The 22,903-nt window shown below is 47.8% G+C and overlaps 1 protein-coding gene across 4 annotated transcripts in view; it reads left to right on the top strand.

Annotated features, from left to right (window-relative positions):
• HPS1 (HPS1 biogenesis of lysosomal organelles complex 3 subunit 1) overlaps positions 1-22,903 on the top strand; it is a 270,693-nt gene that overhangs the window by 16,580 nt on the left and 231,210 nt on the right. For all 4 annotated transcript variants that reach the window (XM_069239659.1, XM_069239661.1, XM_069239657.1 and 1 more), the window contains exon 3: positions 20,832-20,942. In XM_069239659.1, the coding sequence (XP_069095760.1) occupies positions 20,832-20,942 (111 nt within the window). The remainder of the gene's footprint in view (positions 1-20,831; positions 20,943-22,903) is intronic.

Below are 22,903 nucleotides of genomic sequence, written 5' to 3'. Positions count from 1 at the left end.
GCAAAATGTGTGTTACGAGACACCGGCCTCACGCGCATTGGTCAACATGGGCAAGTCCACGAAAAAGTGGGAGAGGAGAGACCAAGGCACCCTGATGGGTCTGCACAGCCTGAGTGGAGAAGTTGGACCTGCGGCCTCGCACCGGCGGACACCTTCCGAAACAACGCTGGACACGATCCTCCAGGCCATAGCAGCATCCCAGGAGGTCCTAGAACTTAAAGTAGATACGATTGTCAGTGACCTAAGCCTCTTGCGAGATGATCATTGCCGACTATCGGAAAGTGTCATTACTAACAAAAGGGGCAAGATAACCCAAGATTTCCAGCAATTACACACATGCATGACTAAGATGGAAACTGAAATTAAAACTCTGGAGGTGCGCGCGGAAGACGTGGAAAACAGAACAAGAAGAAGCAATATGCACATAGTGGGCTTACCGGAAAAATATAAAAAAAAAAAGCGGCCAGTATGACTGCGTTCTTGGAGCACTGGATTCACAGCGACATCGCCCCAGAGGGTCTCTCCCCCTTCTTTTTGATTAAACGGGCCCATCAGGTGTTTTCTCGGCTCCCCCCCCCCCCCCGGGTGCGCGATCCAGAACAGTGATTGCTAAACTTCTCCACTTCTGGGATCCGGATCATGTTCTAACCTAGGTGTGACTGCGAGGAGAGATGAAAGTCCAGGACCACCACATCATGATTTTCGTGGATTTTTCGAGAGACACTCCGAAGCGAAGAGCATCTTTTGACGAGGCTAAGAAAAAGTTAAGAGATTGGGAATCTAGTATGCTATGTTGTTCCCTGCCAAGCTCTGTGTTACTAACCATAATACTACACTCTGCTTCACCTCCCCCCCACCAGGTGTGGGAATGGCTGGATTTGAACATCTCTGCCTTGATAGCGGACCCAAGGAACAAACACAGCCCACCAGCGGACGTATTAGAAAATCACGACATACTAAAGATGTGGTGGCACCATCATGCTCACAGGCATTAATGGAGAGATGAGGTGGTGGAGATGGCGGCGACCCTTGGCAGACAAAGCCCTAGCACCTCCCACCCCATGGATAATCTGTTGACCGAGATTAGATCTCTGAATGTGCCTCTATTTCCTCCTTGGACTCAGCTGACCCACTACCGACCGTAACACCTGGTACAACTGCTGAATTCATAGAAACTTGACACGCCCTGGAGCATGCCTATTGTTTCGTCTTTCCACGATGAATGGTGGAGAGCTAGCTGAGTGGTGGATGCTCTTTGAACATGGGAGGCACTTTTTAATTACCTGCACTGAGAGCCCTACTATGCCCAGGTGCTTTGGGAGCACAAGGGTGCTACCTGGCCCATAGCAGCACTGTTATCACTGGTGCCGAATGAGTTCAATCAACAACATGGTTGGGGATCTACAGATCCTCCTAGCGAAACGGATGGGGTGGAGCTTAGATGTAAGAGTCTGCTGCAGAGGTCCTTGCATTGACCCCCTCTATTGGAACTGTTGAAAACATTTATAAGAGAGTTTGGATGGGGATGGTTATAATACCAGTCCTGGGGAAGGGGAGTTGGGTTGGTTGTTTAATTGTATTGTCTATTATGAGTTTTGACACTGGGGATGCATCTGCTCAATTATTACCGAATATATTTACTTGGGACTTCCCCGAGCATTACAGCTGTATGCCACAAGGACAAAGTGGCACACATTTATTAGCAGATATTAACATATGGCGCCCCCGACCTATAACTTTATAACGTAGAATGTCGGGGGATTGAATAGCATGGCTAAAGGATACAAAGTCTACTCCCAATTAAAGAAGTGGGTTGCACACATTGCAATCATCCAGGAAACACACCTCATAGTTAAGGACGCCAAAGCCATCATCTAACCACAATCAGGGGTCCTTTCTTGCTTCATTATCAAATACCCTAGGGGCTCACTTAACCCAAGCAACTCTTTTAGGAGGGGACTTTAACTGTGTCTCAAACACTGAGCTAGATAGATCGCACCCCCGTTAAAACACTCCCCAATAAACTGCACAGCCAAAACATTCACTGATTGGCAGCAACACAGGGGCCTCTTGGACACATGGTGACACTTCCACCCTATAGAATGGGATTACTCATTCTACTCAAGACTATATGACCTTCATGTCAGATTGGATGTCTTCTTGGCATCCCCAGATGTCAACAGCACTGCTTGTGTTACAGAATACCTATGCCGCACTATATCGGACCACAATCCACTGCTACTCTCGATAGTGTGGCATAGAGAATGCCCTTGAATACCAGACTGTCACTCAGAGTCAAAACATTGGAAGATGTAGCCTTCTGAAATTTGTTTGGCAAGACCATCCAAACCTATTTTGGGAATAATGATGCTACCACAACAGCTCAAGCAGTGGAATGGGAGGCCTTTAAGACGGTGATCTGGGGTAAATGCATGGTCACCGTGGTAGGGGTTAAGCAGACCCTTGAGAAGGAAATTGGGGAACACGAATATGCACTATGAACCCTAGAACGGGAGTGGCCGGGTGCCCTGGAATTGGGTCCATTACTTATGGAGGCCAGGGAGAAGGTAGCAGCTTTGGTGGAAAGGCTGAGATTCTTTGACCATGGGGCATACATAGCGAGGACGCATGCGGAGGGAAAATATCAGGAGCTCTCCTTGCATGGTTGGTGAATCCCTCTCGAAGGAGTTCACTGGCATTGGAGAGTGAAGATCAGAGGTGAACCGATTATTTCGTCACAACGAGATAAATACCAGATTTGCTGAATATTATACCTTGTTATATGCCCCACCTGCTGAGCACATATCTCCCTCACAGTTAAAACGCTTAAAGGAGCTTAAACTTTTGCAGCTATCCAGAGTGGAGGACCTGGCCCTGGGAAGTGATATTTCCCTCCCAGAAATTAGGGTGGCCATTAAATCAATGGCCAGGGCGAAGGTACTGAGGGCAGACAGGCTCCTAGCAGAGTTATACAGCACATATAACAATACACTAACCCCCAGACTTGGTGCCCTTTATTCAGAAGTGCAGGAGTTGGGATCCCTGCACCCCTCCACTAATAAAGCCATAGTCCTACCACTTTTAAAACTTGGACATCATGCAGAAGATGTGTAATCCTACTGCCCACTATCCATGATGAACATGGATTATAAAATCCTGAGTAAGATTCTTGCCACACGCCTTCTACCACATATGGCCAAGCAGTTTCATCCGGATCAGACCGGCTTTATACCCCGCCGCAACACTGCCATCGATGTTAGGCGATTGATATCCTTCCTCCACCGACAGCCCCTAGAAGTAGAGAATGCAGTGATAATAACGGTTGATATCGTGAAAGCCTTTGATTAGTCTTCTGTGGGACTATTTATATCAAGAGATGGAGGGGATGGGGGCAGGGCAGGGATTTATCAGATGGAAGAGGTTGCTGTTTAAGACCCCTACAGCCTGTGTTCGGACAGGTCGCACGATATCTGAGCCTTATTCGGTGGGTAGAGGAACAAGACAGGGTTGTAGTAGTATTACCCCTGGCACAAGCAGCGAGGACAGGTGATCACTACAGGGGGCTGGTCATTGGGGGACGGGCACACAGGATAGCATTATACGTGGATGATATGGTGCTCTTCCTCTGTAATGCTGGTCAAGAGCTGAAGGGTGCAATAGATTTACTTTAGACCTTTGGGGACCTATCGGGGTTGTGCATTAACTGGCAGAAATCCCACATCTTACGGCTGCGGCAATGCACACCTCTGATGTAGGACATGCAGGGCCTTTCCTGGGTGACATCCACTTTTAGACATCTTGGAGTACAGATATACCATGAGCCTGATGACCTTCTGGGGGGCGATGTGGGGTGTGCAATTCAGCAAGCAAGAACGGACGGAGTGTTTTTGAGGAAGCTCCCCCTTTCCGTGGCGGACCGGATTGCCCTTATCAAAATGGTGGCCTTGCCTCACCTAACCTATTTATTTGTCACCCTGTCAGTATATCTTCCTGGATCCCTTATTCTGGGAGATTGTGATGATAAACCTAATAAAAAATGTGGTTATTAAAAAATGTATGTATGTAAATAGTATTTTTATATCACAAACCTAGCCAACAGGCAGCAGAGGAACGTACAAGGTAAAAAAAAAAAGCATAAAGATGATAAGTGATAAGAAAGGTAGCTGGGGTGTGGATGATTAAAGCATTGTGATGTAGTGTTCTTTAAAGAGGCGATGGTGGGGGGGAAGTGATCATATTTCCTAGCTCCTAGATTTCACATGGTCGACGTAGAGTAGCCTTGACTAAACTCCAGCGCCCCACCGATGATGGTCTGGCTGCGCCTGATGTGGAACTGTATTACTTAACGAGCCAGATCCAATGGTTAGCACAATGGCTGCATGAGGGGGCACAACCTAATAGGGAAGGGCAGCAGACTTTGGCGCCTGATAGTGGCTTGCTTCGGATCCTACTAAACCCTAGGAGATGACACCGTGCTGGCCCACAAGAGATGCAGGTTGTGCGGAGAGGCTGGTTGCGCAACCTACAACATTCAAAGACTGTCTTGCCCTACACCCCAGAAATACCCATAAGCAGGCTATCTGTACTCCCGGGAGGCCAGGCCCTTACGGGAGTGTCTAGGTGGATGGAATATAATATCACAACACTTGGGAATCTTTACAGAGACTGGAAGCTCCTACCCTTCGATACCCTGCTTCTCCCGGGGCAGTTTTTGTTGCACAGGTCACTGATGACCACAATCCAGTGACATTGGAGGCAGGGGGCAGCTAAACATCCTGCACACGCGGAATGTCAGACCATATGCACCATCACCGTAGAGTGAAGGCCATATCCACTATATGCAGGACATTAAGGAAGGACACATTGCTCCCTTTGGACACATTGAGGCTAGCGTGGGAATGGGATCTTGGTGCACCCATAGCCAAGACTCAGTGGGCTAAGATTACATCACATATATACACAGTCTGCAGAAATGCCTGCTTAAATCAATTAACGTCTGTGTTTTCCTTAGGGCCTATCTCACCTCACATAAAATATCCAAGATGTTTGACACAAACATTTTTGGTTGTCCCCGATGTAATGAGCAGGCAGCAGGATTACCCCATATGCTATGGGCGTGTCTACAACTCAGAGAATATTGGGAGGGAGTGTTCCATAACTTCTCTGAAGTGACAGAGAGAAGAATACCTGCTTTCCCTCTCTTAGCTCTGTTGGGGGACTTTCTTCACCCCAGATCCCACAAGATTATGACAAAATACATAGACCTAGCATTGGTCCTAGTGAAAAGAAAATTAACCCTGCATTGGAAATCCCAAAGAGGCCCACACTTAGGGAAATGGAGGGATACACTGTTGAAGAGGGCTGAGGCGGAGGGAAGAGCTCTACATCAGGAGGCAGCAACGGGCTGCAGCCAAGCGGACACAGCCAAAATTTGGGACCATTTGGTGGATTGTCTGAAAGAGCCAGATTCAGAGTCCCCTGACACATCCATTACTACCTTAGTACAGATTGAGAATGGGGAACATGAGAACAGTCAAACTGCTAAGTGCACAAGGAGTATGGGGTGACCAGGGGCTAATTGCCCTGTTGTGATAGGGTAAGAGACAACCTTTTCTTCTCTCTCCCGCAATCTGTGGCACTATATCCCACATCCAGTGTAACTATTTGTAATGATGTTGCATGATTGTATGCTTGTTTGAGCATGCTCTTTCACTTTTTTGTGTGCTGTGATTTGCTGTGTAGCACTTGTAGTCGGTATGTCTTAATTGAACATTCTTTCTCTTCTATATGTAGGCCCTCATGGTTAAGTGAGCCACAGGTAGGCCCTGTTTCCATTACCTTTATCTGGCCACCTCCTACTGAGGTAGCCCCCCCACTTTTTTCCTTCCCTCTGCACATGACTCGTCTAGGGATCCTAGGCCTTGACGAATGCCCCTAGACCTTCTTTGGCTCTAGTTAGTGGGCAGAAGCATTTTGGCCAGTAAACAGTAGGTGACCCCTAGAGTCATTACCCTCCATAGGCGTCCCATCATTTGTTTTTAATCTCACCAACAGTCACCACGAATAAAGGTGCGATATAACACAGGTGACTGAGTAGGTGATTTTATATTTTCTGTTGTACAACTGGATCCCACTTCCATGCAGATAATCTTTATCACTGCACTCCTTACGAGTTCTTTTAACAGCGAGGTTGAGTCCATCTAGGTGGTACTATCCTACCTGGATGGGGCTAGGTGGTCAAATGATGAAGCATGACACTATATAGCATGTGAGACCACCTAGTCCATAAGGAGAAATTCCACTTGTGACAGCCAAATTTAGCACACAAACAAGTCCCGAAGTTTGAGTTACACAGAGGGACCAGGGCAACTTTCCTGTACTTAGTACCCACTTAAACACCTCATACTCCTTCTGTACTTGGTTGTGTATATTGGGGAGACATTATGGGGTCTATGTTTTTTATCTCCCCTCCTCTCCCGTTGTGTTAAGAGAATTGTTAAACTGCTGACAATGAAACATAGGTTCATACCATGAATAAATACTATCTTGTACTTTGACTCAATGACTAACTGTTGGTACAGGAAGAGTTAAACTGGATGATCATATATAATGACATACCATGGACACATGACCCTGATATCACTTGTCTCTGATATGTGTACCATACTATCACTGTTTGATATGTAGCTCAATGGTTGAATCATCCAGGGATATTCACCTGTTCCTTGTACTTATGACAAATGCCAATAAAATATGTTTAAAAAAAAAAAAGAAGCTAGTGCAAATGGAAAAAGTCCCAGTAGTGGTCCGTAACAAGAACAAAGATTTAGGGGCAGGGTCGTGAAGGAACAACATAAGAATCATCGGAGTCCCAGAATTGACGGCAATGGGCTGGATGGAAAACTACATCAAATCCATGCTTCGAGAGCCATTTGAGGATGCTCTTTCTAATGTGCTCATTGTGGAGCGTGCCTATTACTCCCTTGGACTGCAACCTCCTACTGGGGCACCTGCACAGCCCATTATCACCCGCCTTCTTAATTACTGGGCCCGTGACCTAGTTTTTCGCCTAACCTAGCAAACCCTACACTACCAGCGCAATGTGGTCTTGGTTTTCCTGGACTTTACAGTCACAGTCCAGGCAGCCCGTAGGGACTTTCTACCAAATAAATGCTCTCTCATGCAGACAGATGCAAAATACTCACTTCTGCATCCATCCAAACTCTGAATCTTTCTCTCAGGAAAAACCTACTAATTCACTGATTTGAAAGCGGCCACCAAATTTGTTTAAAAAATCCCAAAAGTTGTGTCACAACAGTTGCCAGTGGCAGGAAACTCCCGAACTGAACACCTCAGTGATAATGACTAGTCGAGGACTGTGACCCTTCTGCCAGCTGTGGGATCTTGAGCTGGGTACTGGTTTCCCCGTTTTACATAGCATGGGCTTCTCATACCATGTGCCTAGGTGGGCATTGGCCACATGCATGCTATTAGTCCAGCCACCTTGCTACTCTACGGTGGGGGGGTGTTGGGCCTCTTGTGCTCCCCCACTTAATGAGTTCCTGTTTTTCCTCTATTATCTTTACTTTGGTAGTGTTAGATGGGTGGGATGAGCAGATTTGGCCTGATTTGGAGGCCAACATGGGTGGTGGGTGGATTGTTGGGGAACTGTTGTTGTTTACTGTTGTCAGGTCCTCTAACACCTTTCCCGCTCCCCTTCCTTGCCTGTTCAGCGTCATATCACAACTACACAAACTGGCAGTTCATGCTATGCTTTTTGGGTGCTTTATATGTGTCGGAGATTAGCCTCCGCTTGTTGCATTTGTGATATCTACCAACCTCCCTCCCTCCCCCTTCCGCAACACTCCGACCTGCTAACCCTACCTCGTGCTGGCAGCTCACTTTTGCCGCAATTCTCATGTCATTCCCCTTGCCACTCCTTACCATGACTAGCCATACTTGTTTAACCTGGAGTATTAGAGGCCTCAATGATGCACAAAATGTCTGCCTGGTAGCTGCATCCATGCACAGGCAAAGGGTAGACATCTGTCTGCTTCAGGAGCTGCTCCTCACGACCACTACTAAGATGCTGGTAAAAGCTGGCTGGTTTGGGGAGTGTAATGTCGTGCCCTACTCTAGCTATGCCCGAGAAGTGGTGATCATTATTTGGAAGGGTCTCCCCTGGCACACTGAATGGGGCTGTGCAATCCCCTGGGGCCCTGTGTGCTTCTGTCTGGCATGCTCTGTGAACGCCCATTCCATTTCCCATGAGTTTATGGGCCCAACTCGGACTGCCCCAACTTTTTTGCTGAGGTCTGGTGTTTGGCGGACTCTCTGGGTCCAGGAGCTCTTCTGTGGGGTGACGACTTTAACATTGTGCTAGATCCCACGGTAGATCGTAATAGTACAACCAGACATGCCACACCCTAGTGCGTCCACATTGCTGCATTCACTCACGACGGACAATCATTTGGTTGACCTTTTGGTGTTATAAACACACACTTGACAGGGAGGGCACTGGTGTCACTGCTTCATGCAATGCTTGGTTGCACATAGGTTTCTGGCTTGTGACTTGTGATGTAGAGTCCTGGAGGTGCTGAGTCGAGCATAGCCGTGTACACCCCTGTCCTTTTAGAAATGCACAAACTTAGAAAAGCCATATTCGATTACTTTGACCACAATAAGGATTCTGTCCAATTGCGCTCTACTTTATGGGAGGCGTTCAAGGTAGTTATCAGGGGAGTCTGGATTGCCAAACAGTCTGGGATCCTGCAGACGCTGAGACAAGAGCTTAACACAGTAGAGGCACAATTGTGACGCCTCGAACACTAATACTACTCGACAGAAGACCAGTCCACCCTCATACAGATCAGAGCGAAGATCGACAAATTTGTGGTGGCAGCATGGCGGGAAGAGTGCTACGTGGGGCGCGTAGCCCAGGCCCTCCATTATGAGGATTGAGCTAGGGTAGGAAGAACACTTGAAAATCTGCTATGTAGGCCTTGGGCTAGTGATTACATTGTAGAACTTGAAGCCTGCCAGGTGAACCTTCAGGTCGGCATTGAGGTGGTTCCGCAAACAATGGTTGCCTTCTTCACTTCACTCTATTCCTCTGAACACATGGTCCCTCCGGAGACCTACATTGACTACTTCAGGTCCTGTGGCTGCACAACGGCCACAGGCGCTATCTCAGCATCCTATTCACGGTCAATGATATTGTTCAAATATTTCAAGGACTGCCGGGTGAGAAGGCACCTGGTCCTGATGGCCTTATGGCTGTCTTTTATAAGGAATATGCTGAGCTGTTGACACCCTATCTCCTCGACACATATGCCAAATCTATACCAGCAGTAGTCTCCCCCCCCCCCCCATCACTGAGAGAGGCACTGATCATAACCATTCCAAAACCTGACAAAGATTTACATGCATGTGACTCGTATTGTCTACATTCAATGATCAACATTAACAAAATCCTGGCTAAACTGATTGCTTCTAGGTTGCTCCCTCTGCTGCCCCAATAACCCATCCAGACCAATATGAGTTTATACCAGGTATGTCTACGGCCCATACTTTTCACACCTACTTTGTAGTGGTGCAGTCAGTAGACCCACCTAGGAAGGCTGCTACAGTCTTTTAAGATGACACCAAGGCATTTGATTCCTTGGAATGGTCCTATCTCTTCTCTCTGCTGACCCGATTCGGAATGAGTGGCAATTTCCTTCAACCTTTAGGGCTATTGTACGAACAGCCAGTTTACATACACATGGCACCATCTCTGCACCATTCCTGGTGTTACAGGGCACCTGCCAGTGGTGTCCCCTCTCACCTCCATTGTTTGTCATGGTGGTAGAGACCCTGACTGCTTGCCCGTGCAACATCATACCCACAGGGGGCTTTCAATTTACGCCTCAGGTGGTGTTGGTGGTTATGTATGCAGATGATGTCACGCTCCATGTGAAGGACCTGCAGGACAATCTGAGCACCTTCCTTAGGGAGTTCATTCACTTTGGCATCATGACTAACTGGACTAAGTGGCACATTACGACCCTGGTGGTAAAAACCACCTACTGCTGCGGCGACGGCTGGCAAAAGACTGTCGCCACGGCTACCAGCCATCCGGCCTACTATGACCACAGCCAGATTTCTGCCAGAAGGATGGTGGAAATCTGTCTGTGGCCATGCCGGCGGATGGCAGTAAGGTGGCGCTGCTGCCAGTGGCAGCACCATGCCAGTAGACCACTGCAGATCCTATCATGACCCATGATACGACCTGGCAGTGTTCTGCTGGCGCATGCTGCTGCTGGCAGCAGCACCCCATCCTGTCTCCTGCCGGAGGACCCCCCTGACAACAGGTAAGTCGGGTGCTCCGACAGGGGAGGGAGGTGGGGGTGTTTGTGTGTGTGTGTTGGGGTGTGTGTATGTCTGTGTGTGCGTGTATGCAGGTGTGTGTTGTGTTTTGTATGTCTGTGCATGTATGGATGTGTGAGTGCATGTATGTTGGGTTGTGTGAATGCGTGTGTGCTTTTATGTATGTCAGTGTGTGTAGATGTGTGTGTGTGAATGGATGTATGCATGTGTGGATGAATGTGGGAATGAGTGTGTGTATGCGTGTGTTCATGTGTGAATGAAGGTGTGTGTATGTAGTGGGGGGTCTGGAGATAAAGAGAGGTAGATGGGGAATCTAGGGGGTGGGGAAGACCCCTATCACTGACAGGGATAAGGTTGCCACGGAAACCATGGCGGTAGGTGGGGTCATAATACCGCAGGTGGGGAAGTGGCGGTCGGTGTGGCATATTGGTGGTTTGGCTTTAGCCAAACCGCCAATGTCTTAATGTGGAGAAAAGTACAGCCAGCCTGCTGGCAGTATTTACTCCATATTAACGCCATCTGCCGGGGTCATGATGACACCCTAAGTCCATCATATTCCCTCTGACCGATGCCACCAACCAATTTATCGCCACTTTTCCAGTCTGCTGGGCATCGGAGCCTGTGCAATATCTCTTAATCCGACTCAGTCAGGACCTGGATGGGTTGTGGAGATCTAACTGCAGCCAGGCACTATGCTGGTTCAAAGATAAATTAGAACACTGGTGTTCCATCCCACTCTCTTTGACAGGGAAAATAGCGTTAGCTCAAATGTTGGTCCTCTCCAAATTCCTCTATTTCTTTGTAATCCTCCCTATAGCCCTGTCGCGCAGCTTCCACAGCTGCCTACGTTCATGCCTGATTGCCCTTGCCCGGTTCAGGAAACAACTCTGGGTTTCTTGTTAGCTGCTCATCCTTCCGTTTGAGCAGGGAGACTGGTGGCCCGGACATAGAACTCTGTTATAGCAGCACACAAGCACAATTCACACACTTCTGGGTCCACCCTATCCAATATCAGCCACACACAGGCCCTGAACATGTCTATGCTTACCCCTGCCCACTACCCAAGTCACTGTAGCTGCCTCCACAGTGCCAGCAGGTGTGTTTGGATGCAGTGGCTTGCACATCATGGGCCCAGTGGGAGCTTCACCTTAAGGCCTGGGTAGACTTTCTTTTCACCCCCTTGGAGCCTGTTCTCGGTGTCCCAGAGCTGTATTTTACTGAGGAGACACACACACACTTGCCCGGCTCCGCACAACACACTTAACGAGTTTTGGAGTCTTGTGCCAAGAAGGGCTGTTTGTTGAACCCTAGCAAGCTTTGCAGGAACCTCTTAATGCTTTCATGTATAGACTGACCTACTTTCAACTACACTCTGCTATTAGTTCCCAGCATGGCAGCTTCCTGAGGGCCCCTGTGGTGATCTCTGCGCTGGAAGTGCTCCTCTCTTCTCCCTCCCCATGCTGCCTGATTGCTAAACTATGCTTTGTAGACCACTGCCCTGTGATGCTTCCTCACTCCTGTGAGGCATCGATGACGGAACTGAGCACCCCTCTCCCGGCTGATAGGTGGAAATGTTGCTGCGCACATATCCACACCAACCCCCCCCCCCCATCCCAAAATTACAGACTACCCTTGATCCACTTTAAATTTCTGCACCACCTTTTATTGCACACTTGCAGACTGGGCCTCCGTTCGGATGCACACTGTCCGTGCTGTTCCACACCTGTAACAGTCTTTCTGTATTTGGCCTGCTCCTGCCCCGCAGTGCAAGCTTTTTGGCCAGAAACTTTTGATGTTAGTGATGAAGTGATGACTACAAAGTTATTGGGACCTGATGTGAGCTGGTTCTCACCCTCCAACCATTAGGTCTCCCATGGTGGCTTACCTGGAGGGGCACACCAGCAATACACTACAACTCACCTTGTATCCATCAACAGGCCCAAATGCTGAAAACGCCGCCCCTGTTGTCAATATGTTGTGATGGGATCTTAAAGCTAATATGGCATCTGACACACTGTTGAGAAGTCGGGTTGCTCCTCTCCCCCCACTTGATCCCCATTCCCTCTCCCTCTGCCCCTCTTCCCATCCCTACGCCCTGTCCTCCCAGCAACATCCATAACTATATTGGGGATTCATGTTAACTGCATAATTTTGCACATTTACTGTGTACTGTACATGACCTGCTGACATTTGCTGACTCTCTCTCCTTTTGATGCCCCCTTCTATGTACCTGTTTGTGACTTGCTTGTTGCCTGAAAACTCAATAAACAAAGTTAAAAAAAAATCTTCACTAGCATAACTTAAATTTTACCTACCTCAAGTTATTATGCTTTTTTAAATACAAGTTCACTTACTATTCCTTGTTGACACATACTCTTTGGTTACTTGCAGACACAGTTTACCACTCGAATCGCAGGTCACCAGGTGCCCCAGTGCCTGGGCTTTTGGATGGTTTACATGGCTCAAATTTTCCTCTTATCCTTCATGTGGTTATCCTGTTGCATGAGACTCCTGCAAGCCTTTCAGGGTATGCTTTCTTTGCCCCAACCCAGCCTGACCTCACACCCCTTTGACATTTGTGTCCCCAGTCCCAGAAAATGGAAACAAAGATAATAAGGTTGATTCTTCTGTGTCCTTCCACATCATTCTCTAAAGCCCTAAAAAGCAAACAGGACTATTACTTTGGGATTCCGTTATACACCAAAGGAAAACCTCTGTTTGTTGAAACCCAGTGTCCTGAAAATCTCCCTATTTATAAGGACCACATACAGCCTTGCTGACAAGTGACTTTTTGGCAATAAAGCATTTGTGTAAGCAGAGTCACAGCTGATGCTGCCAATACTTAGTATCAATAATTAATGTCTGATTAGGAGCAAGAAAAAGTTTTAAGTTCAGAAACCGTTTTTGGGGCTACAACTACATGTGAACATAAAACTCGATTGTTTTATTTGGAGGTAATGCTTTGAGGGTATACATATAGTATTTTTATACAACCACCCTTCACATCAGTGGAAAGAGAATTGCAAATGTTCCTCTCTGGAGAGTCAGCATTCCTGCTCCTGAAAGAGCTTCCATTAAATAATTTGTAAAGGATGTTTTTGGCCTTTTGGCAAAGCCTTTAGTTGAAGGGAATGTTGTTTTTTCATGCTCATGTTTTCCTGCCAGTATCTGTCCTGGTCCCGCATTTCAGTAGCTGAGAGAGGTAGACCTTTATTCTCTTACAAAACCTCTAATTTATGTCTCTTATTCCCTCAATGATGTGTAAAACATTCCCATGGGTGAACGACATGACCTTGGGTGTTGTCTAAACATTCTCACTTAGTGTTGTAAGCCAGGGAAGTGTATTTGGTAAAATAGAGCATTGAATATGCAGAGTAAAACCTTCCCTCATCAAAAGGTGGTGTGCAAAAGGATTCATCTCCCATGGCTAAACAAAGATAGAGACTCATACTGGAGGAATTTCAAGATACTGGGTCAGATCTAACCCATTGATGGGACCATGCCTAATGAAGAGGGTAGGAGGCTAGGGCAAGCAAAAGATTTTGGTTGATTAAATATTTTCTTCCATCTAGGGACCAAGAAGGATTGCCTTTGCTTGGGGGACAACAGATAAGCTAGGGAAGAGAGTGACATCTCATAGAAGCCATTCAAACATAGATGATTCCAGGAAGACACATTGACAGACCGCAGGATAGTCAAAACGGGGAGGGCACCATAAAACCTCACTTTGTGCAGATGGGCTGGGACTATCTTGGATGGGTGTCCTGATGACATCTGAAAGAACCCAATGGCTCCTTCAGGCTAGAAGCAGAGTGTAGTAGTTTAGAGTACGCATTTATTGCCTACTCTTGAGCATTCTATGCAGCTTAGATTGTTAGTATTCTTTTGAAATGAGTTGAGACCGATGAGGGCGATGAGCAACTCGCTCTGTTATGAGCTAAATAAATACTATTTTGAAGACAATTACTTCTTGTTACTGTGGTAACTACATAATTTGTAGTAATGGGGATTGCATCCCAACCCACACATGCACGTCACAATGGTTTAGCAGTTCATGCCTTTCTGTTCCAACATTGACAATGCGATTCTCCTCGTTACACTGTGCCAAACTCTGCTCTCCACCCTGTCACTCGCCATTGAGCAAAAGATGGCCAGAAGGAAATTGTGCAGAAGAGCAGTTTCCTGTCGCTGCCACTGACAAACGATGCCAACCAGGACATCTTTAGAAGCAGCACACATGGTTTATCTTCGGTGATGAGGAATTCCAGCACTGGTCTGCCTCGAGCATCTCAATCAGTCAATCAATCAATCATTTGTTAAGCAAGCTACTCACACGATAGGGTCTCAAGGCGTTGGGGTGGGTGGTGGGGGGGGTACTACTGCTCGAATCGCCAGGTCTTGAGACATTTCCTGAAGGTCAGGAGGTACTGGGTCAGACGTAGGTTGACGGGGAGGGAGTTCCAGGTTTTGGCAGCAAGGTGGGAGAAGGATCTGCCGCCGGTTGTGGCTGGCGGAGCGGAGCTGGCGGGAGGGGACATGGAAGCTGAGACGCTCATTGAGGTAGGCAGGGCCGGTGTCGTGGAGAGCCTTGTGAGCATGGACCAGGAGTTTCAAGATGATCCTCTTGTTGACGGTGAGCCAGTGAAGGTCTCTGAGGGAGGTTAAGGATGAGGCGTGCTGAGGCATTCTGAATGCGCTGAAGTTTCCTCTGGAGCTTGGCCGTTGTTCACGCGTAGAGTGCATTGCCGTAGTCTATTCTGCTGCTAACAAGGGTGTTGGTGACAGTTCTGGTTTCGATGGGGATCCATCTGAAGGTCGTGCAAAGCATGCAGAGGGTGATGAAACATGAGGATGAGATGATGTTGATTTGCTGGGCCATGGTTAGCGATGAGTCCAGTATGAAGCCGAGGTTGCGTGCGGGGTTGGTGGGAGATGGAGCGGCTCCTAGTGTGGCAGGCCACCAGGAGTCGTCCCATGCTGATCTGTTGGAGCCGAGGATGACGATCTCAGTTTTATCCTAGTTCAGTTTGAGGCGGCTTGCCTCCATCCAGTTGGCGATGGCGTTAAGTCAGTTGTGGAGATTGGTGTTGGTGGTGGCGGGGTTCTTCGTGAGTGAGAGGATCAGTTGTGTGTTGTCCACGTATGAGACGATGTTAAAGCAGTGGGATGGGATGATGTTGGCGAGTGGCACGTATACGTTGAAAAGGTTGGGGCTGAGAGAGGATCCTTGGGGTACTCCGCAGATGGTCTTGGTGGCTTTCGACAGGAACGGAGGGGGGCGGACTCTCGGAGTTCTGCCGGAGAGGAAGGATGTGATCCAGTCCACGGCCTTTTGGTGGATTCCAGCATTGTGGAGGCGTGTGCGAAGTGTGTGGTGAGAGACAGAGTTGAAGGCTGCTGAGAGGTCAAGGAGGATAAGGGCCCTGGTTTTACCTTTGTCGAGCATGATCCTGATGTTGTCGGCAGTGGTGAAGAGAGCAGTCTCGGTGCCGTGGTTCTTGCGGAAGCCAGATTGGGAGATGTCCAGCAGGCTGTTGTCCTCCAGGAAGCGTGATAGTTGGCTGTTGACAATCTTCTCAATGACCTTCGCAGGGAAGGGGAGGAGGGAGATGGGCCGGTAATTCTTGAGGTCTTCGGGGTCTGCCTTGAGTTTTTTGAGCAGGGCGTTGACTTCGATATGTTTCCAGCTCTCTGGGAACGTGGCAGTCTTTAAGGAGCTGTTGATGATCATACAGAGTTGGGGGGCAATGATTTGGCTGGCTTTATTGAAGACATGGTGAGGGCAGGGTCAGGGAGTGATCAGGAGTGGATGGTGCTCATGGTCTTGGTGGTGTCCTTGTCGTGGGTCCAGGCACCCAGGAGGTTGGGTGAGTTGGGGTTCATGTTGGAAGCGGTGGTCGTGGGGATCGGGGAGGCGAAACTGCCGTGGATGTCCGTGATCATGTGGTGAAAAAAGGTGGCAAAGGAGTCGCAGAGGTCTTGCGAGCCGGGGGGGGGGTGGGCGGAGCAGGACTTGGGGTTGGTGAGTTCTTTGATGATGCTGAAGAGCTCCTTGCTGTCTTGTGCGTTGTTGTCGATTCGTTCTTTGTAGAATGATCTTTTGGTGGTCCGGATGAGCTGGTGATGCTTGCGAATGGCAGTCTTGAGGGCGGCGTGGTTGCTCTCTGTTTTGTTCTTGGCGCCAGATCTTCTCGGTTTTCTGGCACTCCTGCTTGGAGTTATGTTATTTGTCAAAGAGGTTGTAATAACACATTTGTGACAGTACAGACTGACTCCAGATTGTTTTGTGATTCAAGGGTGATTTAAGTGCTAATAAGTGGAGGGGGGATGTGCAATGGGCTGGGGTGATGGTGGAGAAATATCCAGGGTGCCTTCTTGCTGGTACAGGTGTTGGTGGATTTCCTAAGTGGAGCGAGGGTGTTGGCGCAGTCGTCTAGCCATTGTTTGAGGTTTAGGGCAGCGGTGTGGGGGTTGCTGGTGTTGGGTGGTGGACATAGGTGAGGGTGGAGGTCAGTTGGTGCTTTGAGATCTTGTTCCAGCTGCGGCAAGGGGTCCGTTGCTGGTGGTGGTGAGCGGTGGGTTTCTGGAAGGAGAAGTGGACACAGCGGTGGTCGGTCCAGTAGAGTTCGGTGGTATGGGTGAAGGTAATGTGGCTGCTGGTGGAGAAGATGGGGTCGAGTGTGTGGCCGGCTGAGTGGGTGGGCGTTGTGACGAGTTGTTTGATACAGAGGTTGGCGAGGATGACGATCAAGGCTGAGTAGTTCCTGTCGGTGTTTTCTAGGTGAAAATTCAGGTTGCCGAGGAGCATGTAGTCCGTCAAGGCGAGGGCGTGGGTGCTGATAGAGTCGGCGTTGGCTTCGCAGAACTGAGGTCAGGGGCCTGTGGGGTCTGTAGACAAGGGTTCTTCTGAGGGTGGTGTTGGCGTTGACGTGAATCCAGAAGTGCAGGTGTTTGGCAGCCTATATGGTGTTGAGGGTGTTGGTTGAGATCCTGATGGTGCTCCTGTGAACTATGGCAATTCTTCCTCCTGGTTTGTTGGTGCAGTCTCTACGGGTAATCTTTTAGCCTTCTGGGATGGCTATGGCAATGTCGGGTTCCGAGGATGTGGTCATCCATGTTTCAGTGAGGAAGGCGATGTCTGGGAAGGTTGAGGTGAGAAGGTCCCAAAGTTCGATGGTGTGCTTGTGGATTCAGCGGGTGTTGAGGAAGATGCAGCTGAGGTGGCTGTTGAGGGTGGAGCTGTTGTGGTGATTGGTGGCTTGAGTAGAGGTGAAGCTGCATATCTGGCAGGAGAAGGGTCCATGGGTGTGCCTCGGGGTGGCTAGGATGCAGGCGGTGGAGCGGCCAGGGTTAAGGGCGTGAAGTTCGCAGGCTGTGTAGCAGCGTCTAGTGATGCAGGGGCGCGAGGAACTGGTGCTGGGCGCGGTCCAGGTGCGGACGGGTGCAGACAGGCTTGCCTCTGGCGCTGCTGTGCAGTGGCCACCATTAAGAAGGGGAGATGGGAGGGGGGAGCAGCTGGGAGGCAGGAGGTGAGGGCGAATGGGGGAGAGAGGGGGGCGGGCTGCAGGGACACAGTGGCGGGAGACGGACGGCTCAGAGGAGTCAAAAACAGGCAGGAGTGGGGAGCGCAAGCAGACGAAAAAGGGACAAGCACAGAAATGGCAAAAAACAAAGAATACAAGCGGTAACACGAAATGGCAATAAAACAAAGAGAATGCAAACGGTAACAAAAACACACGAAATGGCAATGAAACTCAAAGAATACGAACAGTAACAAGAACACGCTCACAATACATACAGACCCCACTAGACACCAGGGATGAGGCGCAGGGTGGTGGAGGGCCTCAAACTTATGGCAGCAACGAGGGCGGGTGGGAGGCACAGGCACAACCTGGAGGAGCTGCGCGGCGTGAGGGAGTTTGTCTGGTTATCTGGATTTGTGTGAGCACAGGCATATAAAAATGGTCTGAAAACTCTCTGCTGCCTCCTGCTAGTCACAAAAGTCTAGATTTAAGATCATTCTACCATAGAAAACACCTACTAGTACTGGGGAAACGGGAATGGACACTTTGACCTCTAACAGGTACCTGCGCTCTGCAACTGCACTCCCTTTAAATTGAGTAAGAAGATGAAGTATAAATGCCCAATTCTGGGGAGTAGATGGTCCCAGCAAATTGAATGAATCGAAGACTAAATTGATAGCAAAGTCAATCTATTAGCTCTCAAGAAAAATAAAAAAACTGCTCAACAACTGAACTCTATGTAAAAAGTAGTCGTGATAGGGAAACACTGGATTTTGAACATTCCGTTCCCGCCTCCAAAACATTCAAACTCTAGTATCGCTCTAAACTGGCGAAAAGCAAAGGGCAGTCCTCCTCTTTAAGCAATGTAATTAATACTGTGCATACAGCAGTGGAATCCGGCGAACTGAGGTACAGTTATTTCGCGTGAGACACTCCATCCAGTTAGGAAACTTGTCAGCCATCTTAAATTGGGTCAGAGGACTATTTTTTGCCCATTTTCCATGTTGATGGTGCGGCAGTCATCTTATTGTGTGTTGTACATTTACACATTTTCTTGCACTGTGTAGTAAGTGAACAATTGTTCTGAAGATTGGCACAGCAAAATGAGACTTCTTAGCAAATAGTGAAGTTGGCTTCTGCCTGTGCCCCTTGTTTCAGTTTGTCAAGGTCTTTTCACATTCTTTTTCCTGATAAGATTCTGGAACCTGCTCATTGTTGTGTCCCTTTTAGTTTCATACAGTCATGTGCTCCCACTTCTTCTTGTAGTAAGATTTTTTTTTTAAATATGACATTAGTATATGGATTTTAGCCTTTCATTCCCCATCTGATTTAAGGTGTAAATTCTTGTCCATTGAAACGGCATTTGCCTCGCATAATCAGTGTTTGCATATCCCTATTTTCCATTAAATACATGCTAAACTTTGTAGGCCATCTCGAGTGTTGTGTTTTTCTTTTACTGCTGTGAGATGCAACTCGGGATGGGCTTAGTAGTTTGAGCATCCAATTTTAGGATTGGACATTGGCGAAGGCAAAGGATGGAGCAGCATTAAAATATGTTGTGTGACGCTTTTATTTATCCAGACCTTACATGAAAGTGCAGGTGTTGGGATAATTTAAATTCAAAATAGAGGGTCCAACATTGCTGTAGTCCTGAAGCCTAACGCTGCCATCCTCAGGACAGATTCATGTTGTGCTTCAATGGTTATTCAAACAGGTTATTTGCCTTCCTCTTTTGAAAGAATTAAAGAAACTGCAAAGAATAGCTCATGTAAAAGCTACTTTGTTCGGGGAGTGCTTGACAACAGTTGCAGTGCACACTTTTCATTTTTGTGTGCAGGGAAGTGTCAAGCATCTTTTTGGCTTCACCTGAGCTTAGACACTGACACGGATAGACCACGTTTCCTCTTTCCAACTGAGCCTGTGTGTGTTCGATTTTCTGTCATTTGTGGGTTTCTAATTTTTAGTATGGACATTCTCTATCCTCCTGAAGCACACAACAGCATGGCTCAGGTTGTGAGTAATGAAGCTGTGACATACATAGTGTGACTGGGGAAAATCAACGGAGGGACGAGTTTCAATCGACTGTGCAGAGTATGTCTAGCGTAATTGTGTTTCCTGGTGTGCACCGTGTGGGTCAGAGTCTTGTGGCAGGTTCTGTGCTTAAATACGGCGAGCTCTCTGATGTTGATGGCTTCCTGTGGCCTACCAGCCAAAATATTTTTATTTGTTAAATTGTAATGCCTACTGTTGAATGGTTATTGAGTTGGTTTGGCTGGTTTTGCTGTACCACCCGGTTCATTTTACATGTAATCCGATTTGAGGAGTAAATATGTTCGTCTGGAGTTTGTCCTGCCATGGGTTATGCGTGCATGCTGCAGTCTTTGAGAGGCACCTGTCATAAGTCTGTTCTGGGCGTTCCCTTTGGAGCAAATAATCATACAAATAGTTCTATGGCTACTGTTTGGCCATCATGTTTTACCGAAATTGAGTTCAGGATGTGCCAACACGGGGGCTGTGCACATATTCTAATAGTTGTCTACACTAGTTGAAGGACGTGACTCCAATACATTCAGATCTAGGTTGCTTTCACTTACAAATGTATACTATGCGTGAATGAGAGCGATGAGCCTCACACACATCCACATGTACTGTGTACCTGCAAATATACAAACGATGGCCTTGAGATAGCTTTTAAATGTTTTGCTAGTCTCATACAGTAAATGAATATATACATACGTTATACCTAAAGAGAGCCGGTTTAGCTTAGCCTTCTTCATCCATTGATCTTTTCAGCTGTCTTTCACATTTTGCTTCCGCCAACCACATCATTAAACATGGGACAATGGAGCAGTCCACTTTTGCTTTTGGGAGTCTTTCTCAGTCAGTAAAGGTGTTTTGTCTGAATAGTAAGTAATTGTTATTTGTCTTATACTTTAACAGATGAAAGGTGTGCTTATTGCCAGTGAAGCATCTGAAGTACTTTTTTACTGGTCAGATGAGGAATTTCAAGCGAATCTGCGCCAGCGATATGGGTCCACAGAGCATGAGCAGGTGAGTAAAATTATTTCGGGTTCAACAAATTAGTAACATACTCCCATCTCTCCCCCGTACAAGATACTGTGCATCCATGTTCCTGGTTGCGGTGAAAAATGTCTCTCAGAAATGAGTGACTGAAGGTTTGCCCACCTCAGGTATTAATGTAGATTCAATGTGCATGGGCCCAGAAACCTCCCACTCCCCCAGACTTACCTGCCACCAGTCTTCCAACCGGTCAAGACCCTTGCAGACCCAGCTCCAGCGCTTTTGAGGGACACTCCTCGGCACTCTCCCTTTTGCTCTCTCTCACCTTGGACTGTTGTGCCACTTCTCTCACTCATTCTGACTTTTTCTTTCACCATTACTTTGACTTTTGAACATTTTTTACTCGTTCCTGGTGCCATTTTTCTACTTTGTGCCTTCTCAGTGCCTTGTCTCTGTTTGTGACTATTCTTCTCTTACTGTGACTTTCCTGTGCAATTTCTTTTGCTCTTTTTTGCCATTTCTCTCAATGTTTTCTCTCTCTCTCTCTCTGCCATTTCTCTTGCTCTTTTTTCTCTGTCATTTCTGTGATGTCTGTGACATTTCGCTCAAGGCATCTTGCCTCTTTGTCATTTTTATGCCTCTTTTCTCACTCAGTGACTTTTCTGTACTGTTTTTCTCTCTCTTTTTGCCTCTTTGTACTACTTCTCTCACTCTTCCCTCGCTATGTGACTTTCCTGTGCTTTCCTTTCACTCTCACTCTCACTCTTTTAACCTCTGCAATTTCTGACTGTTCTGCGACATTTCTCTCACTCTTTTTGGCCTCTGTGCCATTTCTCTCAACTTTCCTCTGTAACTTTCCTGTGCTGCTTCTCTCGCTCTTTTTGCCTCATCTCATGCTCGTTTTCTGACTTTTGCCATCTCTCCAGCGTCTCTGACTCTTTTCTTGCCCTCTCTGAACTTTCCTCCCCCTCTGCTTCCTGCTCCTTAACCCCTCTCTCCTTCACTGCCCAGCTTGCACCCTACCCTCCTCTCTCCTCCGAGGACCTACTTAATGACAGCCACAGCACAGATGCTCTGAAGGAGACTCAATGGCAGACAGTCTGTGCCCATCCATGCCTTGTTCGCACCCAGCCCCAGAAACATTAGTCCCTCTTGACCTACCACTACCCTGCCACTCTCATTCGTGCTTTGAACCCCAGATGCGCCACCACCCTATGCTGACATGCCACAGCAATGAAGGAACTTTCACCTGCTCCCTTTGCTGCTTCACCTTCACCACCGCACCCCCAGCACCAGCGAAGAACATATGCTCTATTCCCACCCCATCGAACATCTACCAACAAACACAACTGCACCCATCCACACACCAATGACATGCATGCTTTTCAACACCCCCTCATTCAGCAAGTACGCCACACAGATCTGTGACTTGCTAGAAGGCGCTGCTTGAACTTCCTCTTCCTCATGAAATATGGCTGACCACAGATTCAATGCCAGACGTTGCTACCACCATTCCTGCTGGATTCAAATCTCCAGACAAGCCCACCAAAACAGACCCAGAGGAGGAATATCCATCATCTACAAATACGCCTTCATCTTGCACTGCCTTTGCTGAAGCTGGAACAAAGTACATGGAGCACCTCAACTTTAATTTACAAATTATAGCAAATGTCTCCCTGGGTGGAACATTAGTCTATCACCACCTAGGCCTCTGAGCCAACTTCACATATAACATCTCAGACTTCATCACCCCCCCGCCCTCCCCAGTCCTTGACACCTGTACTTTTATCCTCCTAGTAGAGCTCAGTTTCAATCTTGAAGACAGGACCAATCCCAACTTTCTGTTCTTGACAACCTCTGGAATCAGGGGCTAACTTAGCACATCATGAAGCTCACCTACGCCACCTTGCACATCCTAGACCACATTTTCTCATCTTTGGACAACATTATGATCAACACCCCAAGACATGTCACCTGGACTGACCACACCA

The sequence above is a fragment of the Pleurodeles waltl genome, chromosome 6 (genome assembly GCF_031143425.1).
Source record: "Pleurodeles waltl isolate 20211129_DDA chromosome 6, aPleWal1.hap1.20221129, whole genome shotgun sequence".
In the NCBI taxonomy this organism is placed as follows: Eukaryota; Metazoa; Chordata; class Amphibia; order Caudata; family Salamandridae; genus Pleurodeles; species Pleurodeles waltl.
The sequence above is the reverse complement of the archived record's forward strand: the minus strand, read 5'-3'. Positions and strand labels throughout refer to the sequence as shown.